This window comes from Phascolarctos cinereus, unplaced genomic scaffold (genome assembly GCF_003287225.1).
Source record: "Phascolarctos cinereus isolate Bilbo 61053 unplaced genomic scaffold, phaCin_HiC Scaffold_1;HRSCAF=81, whole genome shotgun sequence".
Classification (NCBI taxonomy): Eukaryota; Metazoa; Chordata; class Mammalia; order Diprotodontia; family Phascolarctidae; genus Phascolarctos; species Phascolarctos cinereus.
In genome coordinates, this window is record NW_027555514.1 from 51,767,245 (window position 1) to 51,785,943 (window position 18,699).

The window sequence follows — 18,699 nt, forward strand, 5'->3', positions numbered from 1 at the left end:
CTAACAACATTCTCCATGCAGATTAGTTCCAAGGCACTGAAACGAAATAATAAAGAACTTTTAAGTGAGCAGATGGGAATCATACCAGATGGCAGGTCATCCAAGGGATATTCAAACAGTTTGGATTTGTAAACTGAATGGAAATGGAAGTCCTCCTGAAATAACACAAATCAGCACAGTTTAAGCATAGAAAACAAACCATCTCACAGCCTCAGGCAATCCCCTACATTGGCTACAAAACTGGATATATTTAGAAACATCATGCTTTCATTCTATTCCCAGTCTTGGCCTTGAGGGGAAATGAGGCACCATCCATCCTCTTCTCTGTACTCCAACAGTCTTGTCTATATATAACCACAAAGATAAATAATAAGCTATAAAGTGTTATATAAGTTATTGATTATCATTATTAATAATAATTATTTGGGGGAAATGTGGCATAGTGGACCTGGAATTGAGAAAATCTGGATTCAGATCTCAGCTTGGACTGATAAATAAGGACATAATAGGTAAGTACTTTTGAATTAAGAAGGCACAGGTAACTCATTTAACAGTTCCTAGCCTCAGTTTCCTCATCTGTAAAATTGGAGGTAATAATATTGGTACTATCTACTTTACAGGGTTAGCATGAGGACAGCATTTCACAAATCATAAAGCATTATCGAAGTGCAAGTCATTACATAAGAGGTAAGAGTCTTTGACTAACCTCAGGAGCACAGAATTTAGGTGTAGAATTGGAAGGGAACTCAGAGGTGATCTAGTCCACCTGCTCCAACCCACTCATTTTACAAATGAAGAATCTGAGCCTCAAAGTAATGAAGGACTTGACCAAAGTCTCAGAGGTTTAGGTGTCAGAGTTGAGAGTCAAACTGGGGCCTCTGACTCCATCTAGAGCCCTGTTTCTTGGAAGTCCAAACTCTAATAACATGGGTGCTATAGCACTGAAAACAAATGAGTTGATCAATTTGATTGCATGGAAGAGCCAACTGGAAATCATAAGATCACAGGATTTAGAGCTGGAAAGAACCTTAGAGGCCATGGAGACTAATTCCCTCATTTAAAAGATAAGGAAACTGAGACAAGAGAGATCAAGTGACTTGTCCATTAGCAAATGCCTAAGGCTAGATTTGAACAAAGGTCTTCCTGACTCCAAGCCCAGTGGTCTATCCACTATGCCATCTAGTTGCCCTAACAGAAGAAGGTTTTGGTCCATTGACTTTTGGGTAAAAGGTTCAGCACGTTTCTACTGGGTCACACTGCCAGTTAAAGAAAAGATCTGCATTGTAGATTATGTGATTTCTTCTTAGCCTTAAACCATGTCTCCCTTGAATAGCTGCACTTTAAGATCTGGCTTTTCAAAAGTGCCCCTTTCCCCAGAAATATTTGCGCCAGAGCTCTCTGGTGCTCCGAAGGAAATGATCAATGTCTCAAGCAAAAACTGTACTAAAATCAAAGTGTCATACAAAGGGAGGTGAAAACAGACAACGCAGCACTCTTCTCCTCTAAGAACAATCAGTGGCTTTAGAAAGAATTCCTTATTCTTCATCCATTTATTCATGATACTGATTATTAAGAATTTGATACTACTGAATGAGCACCATGGTCAAGAGTTATCTGCAAAATCCCCTCAAAGATGCATTACCGCACCAAATAATGATGCAGTGAGCAGTTGGCAGAAGGGAAAAATTTATATTATTAAGATGGTTTTGAAAGAAGATTGCCAGTGAATGGAAAAATCTTTGTGGGTTCATCATAATTATTTTGCTTGACTAAGTCATTTGAACATTACTGCAGGATGCAAGGAAACATTCTTGGCTTTCCTTTATGGCAATGGACCCTATTTTTAGCTGTAGTCAATGATATAAACTCAATCTTTATCTAATTACAGATGAGGAGATCTTCCATCACAACAAAGGAAAAGAAGAGGATGTCCTAAGAGTCTTGGGCCATTTCTACCCTCAGATTTTAATAGGGAACCATGTTACTTACCTCTGGACAGAGGGAAAGGTGATTGACTCAGGGTACAGAATGAGACATTTTTTGGATATGGCCAATGTGGAATTTTGTTTTGCTTGACTCTACAAGTTAGTTAAGAGCATTTTGTTTTTGTTTCCCACCTCCCCCAGTGGAAACAGGGGGAAGAAAACAGGAAGAGAAAAATAGAATCTTGTTAATTAAAAAAATAATAATTTAAAAAGACTTCAAATATGAGTAGCTTTGGGGAGGGGGAATGGTATCTGGGGAAAACATAGGGTGATATAGGGAGAGGATGTTTCAGGAAGCCTCAAAGAGAAAATATGTCTAGTCTCACAGAAAATCTCATAGACTGTTAGCTTCAGAAGCCCTCCTGGTAATATATTCAATCTCACAGGCCAGATTCCCCTAAATCCTGCCTTCTCTCCCCTCCCTAAAATCCAATATCAAGATTTTAAAAGGGCAAGGAGGAAGATGCATAAAGCTGCTGGCATTACTTATTGCCTTTGACCAATAAAACATTTGCCTTCCACTTGGACTAATGGAACCAAGCATACCTGGGAGGTGTCATTTTCTTCTGGCTCGATAAGATATGTATGGTTCCCATCATAGAACATTCCGCTGTCAAGGATAGGAAAATGATTAGTCAGAGGTATTGACTTATTCTCCAGATTCCAATCACTTAAGAAATCACAAGCAGCTACACCTTCAGGTTATTATTCTGTCTGACTTCTCCACTCCTATATTCATTCGCCTCCAACAACATTAACAAGCCAGTCTTGAAATGCTTAGTGTCTGAGTTTTCAAGGCTCAGTACTAGCTAGGCATTGCACAATAAAGTTACACTACAGGGTTTCTGCTATCAAAGAAGATAATAAGCTACAGAAAAGTAAGTTCTGACAGCGTAGGTGATGGGAGGCCAAACAGCATTATCGGCAACCCCTTAAATTATTTATTGAGTTCTCCAATCTTCTGTTTTGTTTTATATAATTGTTTTGATGGAAGGGAGGATGGAGGGAGAGTGGGAAGAGTCAAGGGAGAATAAAGGAGAAAAAGGGAAAGGAAAAGAAAGCTACAGATTGAGGCCTAGAGCTAAAGGAGGAGTGAAACAGGAAAAAAAATGGAGGATGGGAAGGATTAACAGAAGTGGAGGACAGAAGAATTGAGATGGCTCTTTTTGCTTAGCATCTGTCCTATAACATGAAATAGACCTATTGATTTTCCTTCACACTACTGCCCAAAGACTAGTCACTCAACTGGTTCCCACTCATATGACCCTGTCTTCTGTTTGTCAATGGGGACAGCAAAGTGATGGATGTCAGAGGCATCCAAAGTGCTTACCTTTGGGAATCAATTCAGTGCATTTCAAAATACCACATGAAAGAACCTTCCCATTTACCCAGAATCAAACAAAGAGATAATCAAAATACCAGAATTTTCTCTAAAAGGCTATCTAAGGTATGATCAAAACTGCTGTTTGTGAATTAACATTTGTCACTCATTCTATAAATGTTAATGTGTTACATAATTCAGGCTATCAATATTATTATCATTACAATCATACAAGGTTCTTCAGTGACTTCTGCCACCAATAAGTCAAAGGGTAAAAATTAGGTTTAGGGACAAAAGTCACTTAAGAACCTTGCAATGATAATTCCAACTTGCCCCCTCTTTTTTCACTGAGAAAATTGAGGCAATTTAATATGAACTTCTTCTATTCTTCCCAATTCCTTAACAGGACATCATTTCATATTCTCACCTCCTTTCCCCAAATCTCATACTTAACACATCTAAAACTGAACCTTTCTCTTTCCTCTAAGACCCTCCCTTCTTCTAATCTTCCTGATTTCTGCTGAAGGCACCACCATCCCTCCAGCCTCCCAGATTTGTGACCTCTGTGTCCAATCAGTCACCAAATCTTGCTATTTCTACTCCCACAATGTCTCTTGAATCTCATCTCTTTACTCACCCAGCTACCATGTTAGTTCAGGTGCTCATCACTTTTCACCTAGATTATTTCAACAGGTCCCTTCCTATCTGGTCTCCCTATCTCAAATCTTTCCCCATTTCATTCCATCCTCCGCTACCAAAGCAGTCTTCTTAAGCACAGATCTGACCATGTTGCTCCTCTTCTAAACTCCAGTGACAATTGCCTTTAAGCCAAATATCAATTGCTCTTCTTTTTAAGCACTTCAAACGAAGCCCCAACATATCTTTGCAGTCTCAGTAAGCCTCACGTTCCCTCCTACTCTGTGATCCAGACAAACTGCCTTCTCTCTGTTCTTAAGACATGATACTCCATCTACCATCTCCATGCCTTGACATTGGCCATGCCTGGGATGCATTTCCTCCTCACCTCTGCCTCACAGAATCCCTTTCTTCCTTCCAGAGGTCAGTTCAAACCCTTCTTAATCCCCTATAACAGTGCCTTCCTTCCCAAACTGTCTTATACTTAACTATTTTGATTTATTCTCTTTATATTTATTCTGTTGTTGCCGTTCTGTGGCTTCGTTTGTGTCCGACTCTTTGCGATCCCATTTAGGCCACAAAGTATCTTGGCAAAGATACTGGGATGGTTTGCCATTTCCTTCTCTAGTACATTTTACAGATGAGGAAACTAAGGCAAACAGGGTTAAGTGACTTGCCCAGGGTCACTCAGCTAGTAAGTGTCTGAGGCTGGATTTGAATTCAGGTCTTCCTGACTCCAGACCAGCACTCTATGCACTGTGCCAAACAGCTACCAATTTATTCTATACATGCTTATATATATTCTGGTGTTTTCTCATTATATTTCTCATTATAAATTTCTCACATAAACATAAGTAGCGTTTGTTTCATTGCTTGTAGTTGTTCTACCAGCACTGATCACAGTACATAGTAGGATATTAATATTAATAGAATTAATATTAGGATATTAATAAATGTTTGTTGATTGATTCTAAGATTTAAAATTATGCCAATGCCATTGTACTTTATTGTAGTCTAATTTTAAGGAAATTAGTAATGCATATATGACATTTCTATAAAGAAGGAAATGGTAAACCACTCCAGTACCTTTGCCAAGAAAATGCCAAGTGGGGTCACAAAGAGTAGGACATGATTGAAAATAACTGAACAATAATAACACATGCATAACTCTCACAATAAATTCTCACTACATATAAAGCACTGTGTTTAAGGAAAGACCTAGCACCAAACCTTGGGAAGTTATTACTTCTTACAATATTGTCCAATCATTTTGGATAAATGAGAACATATTATGAGGTAGCACCAAACCTTGGGAAGTTATTACTTCTTACAATATTGTCCAATCATTTTGGATAAATGAGAACATATTATGAGGTTGGGATTCCAACTAAGAAATGTAGCCAGCCACTGCTCTGATTACCACTTATTGGGATGTTAGTTGGTTATGATGAACTTTAGAATCACAAATGACTAATACCTCTAATGAGTCTCAATTTTTCATTCTACCTGCTCCATTACACTATTGTCTACTTCTACCTATTTGTTCACTTGTGTGAGTACACTTAAGATACTAGAAGAAATTGTTGGAGTGAGGGCAGTCACAGTGGGGATGTAGGTTCAAGCAATGTGAGCTTGTAAAATACTAATGCTAATAACAATTATAATAGCCAACATTTATGCAGCACTTTAAGGTTTACAAGAACACTTCAAAAATATTATCTCATTTTAAGTGAGATTATCTCATTTAAAAATATCATTTCATATAATAGCACCTTGGATGTAGGGGCTATTATACTAGTATCCCCATTTTACAGATAAAGAAACTGAGACAGAGGTTAAGTAGTCGCCTAGGACTATATAGCTATTAAGTATCTGAGGCAGTATCTGAACTCAGGTCTTCCAAATGTCAAGTCCAGCACTTTACCCTCTCTACCACCTATAGGTCAGCAGTAAAAATTATGACTCCAGAAATATAAACAGGAAGTCTTAAATCAAGTGATAAAGGAAGGAGCTGGACTTCAATCCCAGGACCAATTCAATCCCAGAATTTCATATAAAATGGAGATTGGACTAGACTATGTCCAAGACCCCTTACATATCAAATGTTCTAAGGTGCTATGGACCTCAGTCTTGGTAACAATACTTGGTAACAAAACTTATCATGTTATATTCATTTAGGAAAGTATATGCATATGAGTTTGAGAGTATTTTTGTTAGGAACTAATACTAATTAAGTAATTTTATTTAACATGTTTATTAAACAATGTATTAGAATAATATATAATTTCATAATAAACAACATATGGTTTATTAAACAATTAAGCAAACAAGTACTTGGTTGATAGCATGGGACACGACACCTTGATTACATTCTACCTTTCTAGGCCTATCTTTTATTACTCTTCTCTCATGCTCCACCCAAATGGATCATTCCTCTTCCTCTTGAATATGAATTGTGTTCTTTCACATCCTCTTCCTTTGCTAGGAATACCAGCTCTTCTCTTTTCCTTTTGAATGCCTACTCATTCCTTAAAACCAACATAAATGTAAAACTCCCTCAGGAAGGATTCCCTGACCCTCCCTGCTCCATTGATAATATCAAATGAGATAATATTTGCAAAGCACTTAGCACAGTGCCTGGAGCACAGTATATGCTTAATAAAGAAATTTGTCCTTCCCTTTCCTTTTCCTTCTTGTGCTATATAACACTGTGTCTGCATCTCGTCCCTATTCTGGACTACGGTCTCCTTGGTGGCAGGGACAGTATCTTATCTGCACTTGATAGCTCTCCCAGTGCCCTAGCACGTTGCTCTGCACACAGTTGGAATTTAAAAAATGTTCATAGTCTGGTAAATATCACTCACATATATGTTGTCCAAAAAGTCTTAAGTGCACACACTCCATGATTTCAGTGGTATGGGGAACCACCAGGGAGGAACTTCTACCAGTGTAAATGGATCATCAAGTGCTCTACAATTTACAGTCTTAGAGAATTGCCACAGGCACTGATAGTGGTGGAACAGTGGATCAGATTAGGTACACAACACATAGTAGTAAAGGATCATAGTAATCGAGTGTTCCTTAAACCCAGAAATGGGGGCTTTGGGGACAAGAACTCACCATTAGCCAAAAATTGTTGGGAAAAGTGGAGAGCAGTTTGGCAGAAACTAGGCATAGACTAACATCTCACACCAAAGAAAGGTCAAAACGGATAAATGATTTAGACATTAAGGGTGATGTTATAAATAAATTAGGGGAGCATGCAAAACTTTGCCTATCAGATCTAAGCATAAGGGAAGAATTTATGATCAGGGTCACATAGTCAGCATGTGCCAGATGGAAGACCTAAACCCAGGTCTTTCTGACTATGGCAATCTAGTTAATATGTAAGACAAGTAGTTTTATGTTATTTGGGGAAAATATATAATTTGTGCATTTTAAAAAGCAAACTAAATGGTTTTCTTCTTTTACAAATTATTTGATTTTATAATTAATTTCATTGAGTTTATAATTAATAATATTTTTATTTTCTAAATTCAATTTTTCTTTTCTATCTATGAAAGTCAAAAAATTAAAAATAAGGTAATATCTTTATATTTCAATAATAAAATATGAATTTAACTGTTAAAAATGCAAACAAATAACATGATAAATCTGTTTTCCATTTTATAATGTTCTCATTTTTATCTTTTTTAAAATGATACCACAATTTTTAACGTTAAAAATCATGAGGAAATGCTTCCAAATTCCTCAAGCCTAGAGCCCACAGAGACTTATTCACCCCTACTAACATCATTTCCTATTTTAAAATGTCATGATTCTATGAAAATAACTTGTTGAAATGAGATGAAAGCAGCCATTTTAACAAATCACCACCAGGGGGTGGTAAACTCATATATGACTTGCTTCCTTCCTGATGCTCTGACAACTTGTTCTAAAATCAAAGCTGGTGGGTCACTGCACCCCCCAGACCTGGGACATTACAGAACAATCTTTCATCTCGTGTCCTTGCAAGTTATATGTGAAAAAGCACCCAAACTTTCCTATTTCCCATTTTGTTTTCTTTATCTTAAGGCTACAGACTGAAAAAAAAATCTATCTTTATGTCATTCTGTTCTTGGTTATTTACAAGAGACAAGTCATGGCTAGACCAGCATAATACCTCTGCCTGAAACATCATACACCATGATTTAATGCTTAATAACTTCTCACAAAATACATTTTATCTAGGGCTTCTTGATCTGACTGACAGTCTAGAAGATGCCACAAGTAAAACTGTGGCAAACTATTTGTGACAGGGTATGAGCAAAGCATTTTTATACCAAATTCTTATCTAATGAAATCTAAGCCAAAGTAATCTGATGCACACAGATACAAGCATACCACTAAGCTACAAATTATGAAAAGATATCTGTGCCTAGAAGGAATGTGATTTAATCAAGTTTTCTTTTATTTTTTTGTGATTCTGGTAACGAAACTCTTTCCAAAAATGCAGATTCTGCAGTTTAAGGTCTCCAAGAGCTGACCACTAAGAGGTTAAATGACTTACCTAGGGTCATACAACCATTATGTTTCAGAGGTAGAAAGTGAATCTAGGTCTTTCTGATTCCAAGACTACTCTATGATGGTTCCCTGTAGCATCTCCCTCACCAGATACTTATTCATAAGACTTCTGTTTTGGGGCTGAAAAATCTCCAACTACAAATTGGCACCAACTCTAGATTGTATAATACCCAGCATTGTTGGGTCTCAAAGGTTCTTAGAAATAATTTGGTCTAATCTTGTTTTACAGATAAGGAAACTGAGGACAAGGAAGATCAAGTGAAAAAGCTAGTTAGTGCCTGAGTTGGAACGCAAACCCAAGTTGAGTCGGGAAAGAATTTTCTTACCATGAAGGTTGTAAGCTAAGAAGTAGGTGACTGAGAAAAGGCACATACTGCCTTTTATGAAGAGCTAGGGAAACAGAACCACCATGAATCTAGTATGGGCTAGGATTAGTTTGCCTGAAAGCAAAGTTGTAAATACACAAACTTCTATCTGTTGTCCATTTCCAAATACAAGATCATTGGGTTACACACCAATAAATTACTGTTAGGTGTACTAATAGAGGGACTTAGTATAATGGATAGAGCATTGGAGCTAGGAAGACCTTGGTTCTAGTCTCACCTCTGACTTATACTGGCTTGGTGACTGTAGGCAAGTCACTTTATCTCTTGTTTCCCAGGCAATTCTAAAAACTAAGTTATAGAGAACCTGCCAATCTGTGTCAGTGGAGAGAACTGTCACATTAGTAGTTAACCCAAACTAATGAAATCATGAGTTTGGACTATCTATCTATCTATCTATCTATCTATCTATCTATCTATCTATCTATCTAATCTATATCGATACACACATACATATATATACATATATATACACATATACATAGGCATGTATGTGTATAAACATATATATGCATATTTGTGTTGAAAAATACTATAAGATCAACAATGAGAAAAGCCATAGAAAAATCAACCAAATTATTCAATCCTCACACAGCTATACAATCAGATGAAAATTAGGTTAAAGACATCCTCCAAAGATTATTATTTTTAAGGAAAAATTCTAAGCAGTACATAATGAAAACATAGTTTCAATAATAGCTCTGATTCAGAAAATCCTTTCGGCTTATAAACAGCTGGAATGTAAGCTCCTAGTTAGACAAATCTAACAAAAAGATAGCTAAAATGGAAAATGTAGAACTGAAAAAAAATGTTGGGGAATTTAGAGGTGAAAGACATTCAATATTATGAATAGGAAGATTAATGAATATACATAGGTTTCAGCACGGTACCTTTACAAAAACAGACCACGTGTTAGAACATGTAAATAAGTACATAAAGAAGATTTAACTAAATGCATCATTTACAGGCTACAATACAATAAAATAATAAATATAGGAGACACAAGCAAAAGCTAAATGCTTAATTAATGCTTTAAAAAGCTTAATAATGACATCCTGAATAAGTAGGTTAAATAACAAATCATAGAAACAATATATATGTGGAAAGAGATGATGAAGGTGATGATAATGATGAATAATGATTATGAGATAATGATGGAGACAACATATCAAAATTTCTAGGTGAAGACTAAAATAGTCCTCAGAAGAAAAATTATATTCCTAGAATGTAAACTCTTTAAGGGTAGGGTTTGCTTTGTTTTTACTTCTACATTCCCAGCACCCAACTCAAAATCTGGCATGTAGTCAATACTTAATATCTTGTTGAATTGATGGGAAAAAAAAGAGGGAAGAGCCTGGTCCATCCCTGATCTGCAGTTAAACCTTATCCTGATGTAGCCAACAACAGGCCAGGATAACAGTAATATCAGAGATAGAGCATTAAAAGGTACTGGAGAAAAATCATAGCTGAGTAACTTAGGAAACTTACTGGAGTCCATGGCATGTCGACAGGGCAACAAATGAATCAGGGTATCCTCTAATGTAGCCATGGTAGTAACAATGTTCTCCTCCCTGCAAGTGGAAATAGAGAAAATAAAGCTTTGGCCATCACAGGGAGAAAAGGCTGCATCATTTCACACAGGTTCTTCCCAGAGTGTTATTTCCATTCTTATAGATCTCAAACCACAATTATTTGGAAGGAAGGAAGGGAGGGAGGAATGAAGGAAGGAAGGAAGAAGGAAGGATGAAAAGGAAGAAGGAAGGAAGGAAAGAAGGAAGGAAAGAGGAAGGAGAGAGGGAGGGAAGAAGGAGGGAGGGAGGGAGGGAAAGACAGAAGGAAATGAGAAAAAAGTTGACATCAGCCTCATATAGCCATTAAAAGTAGCATAACTGATAAATTCTCCAAGTAAGCCAGAACCAAAAGGCAGGTCAGTGTGCAGTCAAATCAAAGTACTGGGAAATGTAACCTGACTTAGCTGTCTTTTCATCTAAGTGATGCTGGTAAAAGAGAGAGACGTGGAAAGAAACCCAAGCAGCATTTGAACAGGGAAAGGGGGACTAATCTATTTATTTCCCCACCAATTAAGGACTCCTTGCAGAGCAGTGAATTTACCTGGTCCCCCCTGAGTGAAAGTGATTGTGAATCATAGGATTTTCACGGAAAACAAAAAACAAAACATCTGCTTGTTCTGCCTTTGTAAGGTCCAAAAATAGTATGATACAGCGAATTCCTTTCCGAAGGGCTGGCTCTACCAGTAAGCAGAGTAGACAACTGCCAACAAGTTGTGATTTAAAATCTAAGGGACTAAGAAAGTCCCCTTTACCCCAAATCTCTCCTTCCTTCCCTTCCCAGCCCTTTCTTCCTGTTGTGGCATAGCCTAAAACCCACTGTCCCAGAAGCAGCATGACATAGTGACTAGATCCCTGTTGTCAAAGACAGAAGGACCCAAGTTCAAGGTCTTCCTCCGACACATTCTGACTCTGTGATTCTCTGCAAGTTACTTAACTAATCTTAGTACTCCAGGCAACTCTAAGGCTGTAAGTTGCAGAGAAAGTAGCCATCTGATTTGGTGGAGGGGATTTCCTCACCTGGAAGCTTCCTATACCAAATGACATCATGGGTACCGTCCCCACCTCATGTCTCCACTCTACCCTCCCAATATCCCCGGCCTTCTCACCTCACAGATGCCTCTGCCCTGTGTCCCTCTCTTCAGATAGGGGAGCACCTATCCCCAAACTCCATTTCATGAGGTGCCCAGATCATGATCACTTCACTCTTGCCTCCATTGCCTCCACTCAGGCTTCAGGATTTTTCCCTCTCCTCCTCCCCCTGTACTCTCCTTGACCTCCCTCTCTTTCCAGCTCCCTCTTATGTGTCAATCAATCAGTCAATATAACACCTAAGGCTGTCTTCTCAAGGGTAGGGGCTGTCTTTATTTGCTTGTAGTTGTATTATCATCATTACTATGTGCCTAATAAATGCTTGTCTTATCCATCTAGCTATTAAACCATCTATCGATCTATCTTTCTTTCTATCTATCTACCTATCTCAAACAGGTATCTACTTTTAAAAGGTAAATATTCCTGCAGGGTAACAAGCTAAAAGATTTTTTAAAATATCCATGTATGAATCAGTTTAATGTAATCCTTTTTATCTAAGGGCACATTGAGAGAATGGCAGTTTTCATTGAAGGTAAGGGCAAGGCAGTGAGGAAAGAATTAGGTGGGGAAGGAAAGAGAAGCAATTTTGAAGCATAAGACACTGCCTAGAAATAGCAGGTGTGGGCAGGATATTGCCACAGGGAACCCTGAGTAGCTGAGGGGACCAGGAAGATACCGAGTCCTTCAATGAAGGGGGGAAAAGGGATAGAAGTAAGGAAAGGAAAGTGTGTCTTCTACACTCTGGGCCTAACCACAGTGTCTGGGAATGAGCCCACTCTTCATGAGCACAGCCCCTTCAGAGTTTGATGGGTAGACGGGAGGATTAGGTAAACAAGAATAACCCTGGTCTAATTTGGGGACGAAGGCACCAATAAGAATTCCAGCAAGGTTATTTAAAGCAAAACCGAGTTCTTCCTAGAATTATCTTGTTTCTGTATTTTTGAGTCTGGTCTCCTTTGTGCAGATCAATTAATTATAAAGAAGCAGCAGAGCCATTCCAAGGTACAATCATCTTTGGGTTGGCCATGCAAATAGGTAGAGCATGAACACTGGCAGAACAGGCAGCTGCCTACATGGTACACTAGAAACCCTCTTCTCTCAAATATCTCCCTCATCTGTAATGTTTGCCCCAACCAGCTCTTTTGGGTGAATTCCAGAGTTTCATCTTCTTCATCATCATTAGCAGCTGCTACAGCTAACATTTACATTATGCTTACTATGTCCCAATACTGTGCTAAACACTTTTATAATTATTATCTCATCTGATCCTCATAGCAACCTGGGAGGTAGATACAACTGTTGTTCTCATTTTACAGATGAGGAAACTGAGGCAGACAGTGGTTAAGTGACTGGTCCAGGGTCACACAGCTCATACGTGTTTGAAGCTGGATTTTAACTCAGGTCTCCCTGATTCCAGGCCTGGAACTCTATCCACTGTATTAATTTAGCTACTCCAAAAGACCCTAAAAATGTTGCCTGGAAAGAATGACAAGCTAATCTTTTAAACAAAAACACCCACGTTCAATAAACATTATTAACCACTTATGGTTAGAGGGAGAAAGAGAGGAAGAAGGGGAGGGAAAGAGAAGGAAAAGGGAAGAGAAGGTTGAGTACAACACTGGGCCAGGTATTGAGGGAGATGCAAAGTACAGATGTGACAGAGTCCCTGTCCACATGGAGATTACAATCCAGTAGGGACTAAGACAGTAAGGTAACCATAACGCAGAGGGGTGGAGCACACACTAACCATGATCATATGAAGAAATGCAAATATATATAAGAATATCAAAGGGGATTTAGAGAGTGCATGAAAAAATACTTCGGTAATTTATGCACTGTAATTAATTTGTTCAAATGAAAAGTTATGAAACAAGTTGAATTGTTGGATCGATGTTCATTGTTAAAATTCTAATAAAATAGAATACAGATAGAGATGCCCTATGATTTCACTGATATAGAGAATTCTACCAATACAAGTTGCCACTTTCTTTGCAAGGTAGAGTCTTAGGTCCTTGAACATTCAGATATTGGGTAACCTCTTTCCAGCCAATAGGTGTCAGAGGAAGGACTTGAATCCAGGTCTTCTAAGGGCAGCTCTCTATCCAGTAAAATACACTGCCTTTCTTTTGATAAAATAGTTTTAAAAAATAGAATCACATGGAAAAATTAGAAAGTGTGATGTGAGAAGACTTCCTATATAAGGTAGCATTTGAGCTTAAAAGGATAATTTGGAATTCAGCAGGCAGAGAAAATGGGATGACATTCTAGACATATGGAACACACTGAATAAATATAAGAAGCAAAGTATGTAAAGTGTGTGTGAGAGACACTGGTCAGGCAGGGTGGGGCAAGGGAGGGACTGAGAATTGTCCAGTTTGGTTAGAGCATAGACTTGGTGTAGGAAAGTAATATGAGATAAGTTTGGAAAGTTAGCGTTCTTAGATATTGTGGAGGTCTTTAGCGCCAGGGAGATAAATCTGAACTTTACTTGATGGGTAATAGGGAGCCAGTAAAGATTTTTTTTTTGTAATGGAAGACCATCATGAATATATGTATAAATAAGGAAGATTAATGTGGAAATAGGAGGAAAGGGTAGAGGAAGGAAGACCTCTTCATAGGCTATTGAAATAATCTATGTAAGGAATAATGAGAGCTTTTACTATGACGGTGACAGGAGGAAAACAGGTGAGGAGATGAATGTGAGAGATGTTACAAAGGGAATATGAGAGGTGAGACAGAGAGGGAAGAGTCATAGAGAACACATACTTTTGAACATTGCAGCATTCCAGTGACATAAAAAGGAGAAGCAGATTTAAGAGGAATGATAATAAGTCCAATTTTAGACATATTGCATTTGCAGTGATGGCAGGACATTCAGGTAGAGAAGTGTTATAGGCTACTGGTGGCTTGGATCTGGAATATGGAACAGAAGTTAGGGCTAGACAAATAGAAGAAAGAGCCATTTGAACTGAGAGAGTAGTGGAAACCATGGGAGTGAATGGAATTCAACTCAACAAGCATTAGTTGAGCACCTGTTACCTGCCAAGCACTGAGCTAGGCACTAGGGCAACAAGGACAAAAAATAAATGGAGCTTACATTCTGCAGGAATGCCAAAGGAGAAAGCTTTCAGAAGGAAGAGAAGGTTAAAGCAGCCCAGCACCTTGGGCAACATTCAACTTTGAAGAATCGGATAAAGGCTTAGAGGCTAGTGAGTAATTCAGAAAAGAAGCAGTTAGAAAAGGAAGAGAATCAGGATGATGTGTGGTCTCTGAAGCCAAGGAATCCAGTGGGAGGGAGCAGTCTGCAGTGTCAAATGCTACAAGGAGTCCATGGGAAGAAGGTTTTATAAAAACGTCATTGGATTCGGCAGTTAGGAGGGCAAAGGCGATGTCTGGGAGAGAAGTTTCAGTAGAATGATGAGGAGGGAAAACACTGCAAAAAGCTAAAAAGCTAAGGAACTGAAGGCAGAGGATATAGATAATGTTTGTTTGGTTGGGTGTTTTTTCCCTTCAGAAATGTAAAAGCGAAAGGGGAGGTGACAGAGAGCTTAGCTATATGGGGTAGAAGAATCAAGGGAAGGCTTTTTAGGCTTAAGGAGAGCGAAGTATATTCAAAAGGGAAGATGTGGGGGGCAAAGGGAAAGAATGAAGATTAATGAAAGAAAAGGGATGACAGCTAGAGCAAGGACGGGAAGATGTAGAAGGAGATGGGAATCAAGGCTTGAGCAGATGAATTAGGCCTAGGAAATAGCAGGAACAGCTTGTTTTGTAACCAAAGGGAAACCATGAACACGTTAATATGGATAAGTTTTTCAGACCATCTTGCATAAGGAAAGTTTCTTTGGAAATGTGATACAACCGATAATTTAAGGGAAAGCCTTTTTTTTTTTTTGGTAAGGCAACTGGGGTTAAGTGACTTGCCCAGGGTCACTCAGCTAGTAAGTGTCAAGTGTTTGGTCTGAGGCTAGATTTGAACTCAGATGCTCTATCCACTGCACCACCTAGCTTTCCCATTGGGAAAGCCTTTTCGCTTGAGCTGTTGTGGTGGGTGGCCAGGCCAGCCAGAGTTCAGCATGTGGTACAGTGAAGGGAAAGACGGAGACACTGAGAAAGAAGGCAAGGATATCTTGCTGTTCAGTCATTTCAGTCGTGCCCCACTCTCTGTTACCCCATTTGGGGTTTTCTTGGCAAAATACTGGAGTGGTTTACCATTTCCTTCTCTATTTCATTTTTTACAGATGAGGAACTCAGGCAAACAAGGTTAAGTGACTTGCCCAGGGTCACACAGCTAGTAAGTGTCTGAGGCTGGATTTGAACTCAGGAAGATGAGTCTTGCCATCTTGTCTCCAGGTCTGGCCCTCTATCCACTGAACCACCTAACTGCCCAGGCAAGGAGGACACCTAAGCTTAACTTCTGCTATTTCACAATAATGATGTCTTCACCTGGCAAAGAATCCACACTGGCTTTTGCCTTGTAACACCATCCTCCTCCTCCTCCAGGCAAGGACAGCAGGTTCTGATTTAGATAAATTTAATCAAAAATAAATAGCTACTCTTCACTTACTCAACATGATTTTAAAACATTAACCCCGAGGGCACATACTAGTATAAAGCAGATGAATATTTAGGAAGTATACTTTAAAGAAAAAAATCTCACATGGGGAAAAAAGGAGAGGGAGAGGAAGGAACAAGAAGATGAAAAAAATCTCTTCATAATTTGAGATTCTGCAAAACAGGAGTCGTTCCAAAGAGAACATATGGTCAGGGCACAATTGGCAATGAAGATCAACACTGTAAATGTAGTTCAGAGCTCAATATGGCTGAATTGTCAAGATTATCAAATGTTTTCATGACACTCCCCAAGAACTCAAATAGTAGAATACAGCCCTGATCAAACCTGATCAGTTTAGATACTGCTGACTCCGAGATCAGACAATCCATAGGTGAGATATCTGTGTCTAAATCCCCTTCCGGTTCCAATGGTTTATCACTCTAGTTCTTTTCCACAAAAAGTTGTAAATAAATTCTCCTGTGATCTCTTGGGGTCTTGTTCACAAGGAAGAGAATGAAGTTTAAAATTCAATTTCACAAACCTTTACTAAGTGCCTACCACTGAATGTTGTGCCTGTAACCCCATTTTTCCCATTATCCCTATGGTTTTCATTATGCATTAGAACACATATGTTATATTATAGCAGGACTGACTGCATTTGAAGACAACTATCACACCCTCCCTGCCTTTTCTCTTTTCTAGCCTAAATATCCCCAGTTCTTTTAAATGACCATCAAAGAACATTTTCCCCAGACCTCTCATCATCTTGATCACCCTCTTCTGGATGGTCATCAGCTTAACAATGTCCTTTCTAAAACAGGGAGTTCACGGCTAAAAATAACATTCCAGCTGTGGTCTGACCAGGCAAAGAACAGGGCAAAAACCGAAGCCTCCCTGGGTTTTGGCAGCCATGTTACATCCTTGACTCAGGGTGAGCACACAAACCCCCAGATTTTTTAAAAAATGAATTGTCTAGCCACACCTCCCCTATCTTGTACTTGTGAAATTGATTTTCTTAACCTAAGTATAGAATTTTACATTTTTCTCTGTTAAATTTCATCTCACTAGCTTTGCCCCATCGTTCTAGCATGTTGAGGGCCTTTTGAATCTTGATTTTGTTACCTGCCATGTTAGCTATCTGCAAATCAACACGAATGCCATGGAAGCCTATTATCATAATTACATTTATCTCCCAGTGGTGGATCTATATCCTTCTTTTATCCTCTTCTTTTCCCCAGCAGAGCTTTTTTAAAAATCTCTTTTTGTTGTCCTTAGTATCCATTGTGAATATGAGTTCATTCTCAGCCTTAGAGCTCATCACACACTTCTTAGAGGATCATAAAGAAACTCATAAGGAAAATGAGACTGAGTTTTATCAACATAACATGTTATGGTAACACAAGGGATGTAGCAGGCTATTGCTGAGATAAGCAGGTGACAGAATTAAAGCATGGAACAACACAAATAGTACACAAATAGGGAGGTTTTTCAGAGCCATTTTCCTGAAACCTGACCCCTAAAGGTCAATCTAATTTTTGCCCAATCCTCAGGGGTGGAACCAAGTAATGCTATGAAGGCAGTAAGGGACATCCAAGGTAACACTGGCTCATCTCCATCTGCAGGGCACTTAGACATGCTTCCAGAAATCATGCAGGTCTTTGTTTGGGGCTTCTTCACTTAATTCAGGGCCCTCAGAACAACTCTAAGCTTGGGGCAAGGAGAATGTAAATCCCAGTCTTCACCCTAGAATAATCACTGTTTCTCCAAAGTCATCAATTTCTAGGAAATCCCAAGCTTCATTTAGGCCTACCCTTTAGCTCAGTTTGGCTTGAACTCATAGGGGCCAGACAGAACTGGACCCAAGACAGAGAGAGGACATGAAATAAACTCTTCACGTGCAGAATAAAGATTGCTATTTGAAATATTCTATAAGAAAGATAGGGGGGGAAAGGTTTGTCTTCTAATAATAAGTTAACATAATATGAAACAATCACAAAGAGGATTTCTGCACAAATATATCCAAAAAAAGGAAAAGAAAAATACACATGTATGTGTGTATGTGTTTAAACAGTCCTTATGTAACTCTTACCAAGATTATTATACACAAATAAATGCAAAGATATAGAAAATATGGATAACTAGTTAAAAATAAAAATTCAACATAACTTCTTGGAAGGAATTCTGAAATATAACTCAGGACCCTTTGTCCCTAATGCAAATCTTTTTTCTGAAAAAGTCCTTTTTTATTACAACTTTGACAAACACCAAACACAATCATTTATCATAGGGTCTGAAAACACAAATCTCTATTACATATTTACAACTTCTTTTTTTAAGTATATAACAGATTGAACATGGTAGTTACAGACTTTCCTGCTATGTGTCCCCTTGACACTTCTGTTCTCTTCAATCTCTTTTCTTTCTGCTTTTTCTGCTTCTCTTCAATATATTTCTAGGTCCACTGTGGCCTGTAGGCCTTTAATTTCATAATCTGAAATCCTTGCAAAGATTAACAGATTTCAGAGAAGAATATTGAGCTCTTCACGAATCTGAAAGATCAGAAATGAAGTTTCTGATATTATCTTCAAGACTCCCAGAC

The 18,699-nt window shown here is 38.4% G+C and overlaps 1 protein-coding gene across 3 annotated transcripts in view; it reads right to left on the reverse strand.

Moving 5' to 3' along the window:
- The window catches only part of ADAM22 (ADAM metallopeptidase domain 22), a 276,346-nt gene that overhangs the window by 101,378 nt on the left and 156,269 nt on the right, over nt 1-18,699 (reverse strand). For all 3 annotated transcript variants that reach the window (XM_078151853.1, XM_078151849.1, XM_078151856.1), the window contains exons 5-7: nt 10,377-10,459; nt 2,532-2,595; nt 86-155 (exon numbers count right to left, since the gene is read on the reverse strand). In XM_078151853.1, coding sequence (XP_078007979.1) covers nt 86-155; nt 2,532-2,595; nt 10,377-10,459 — 217 coding nt within the window. The remainder of the gene's footprint in view (nt 1-85; nt 156-2,531; nt 2,596-10,376; nt 10,460-18,699) is intronic.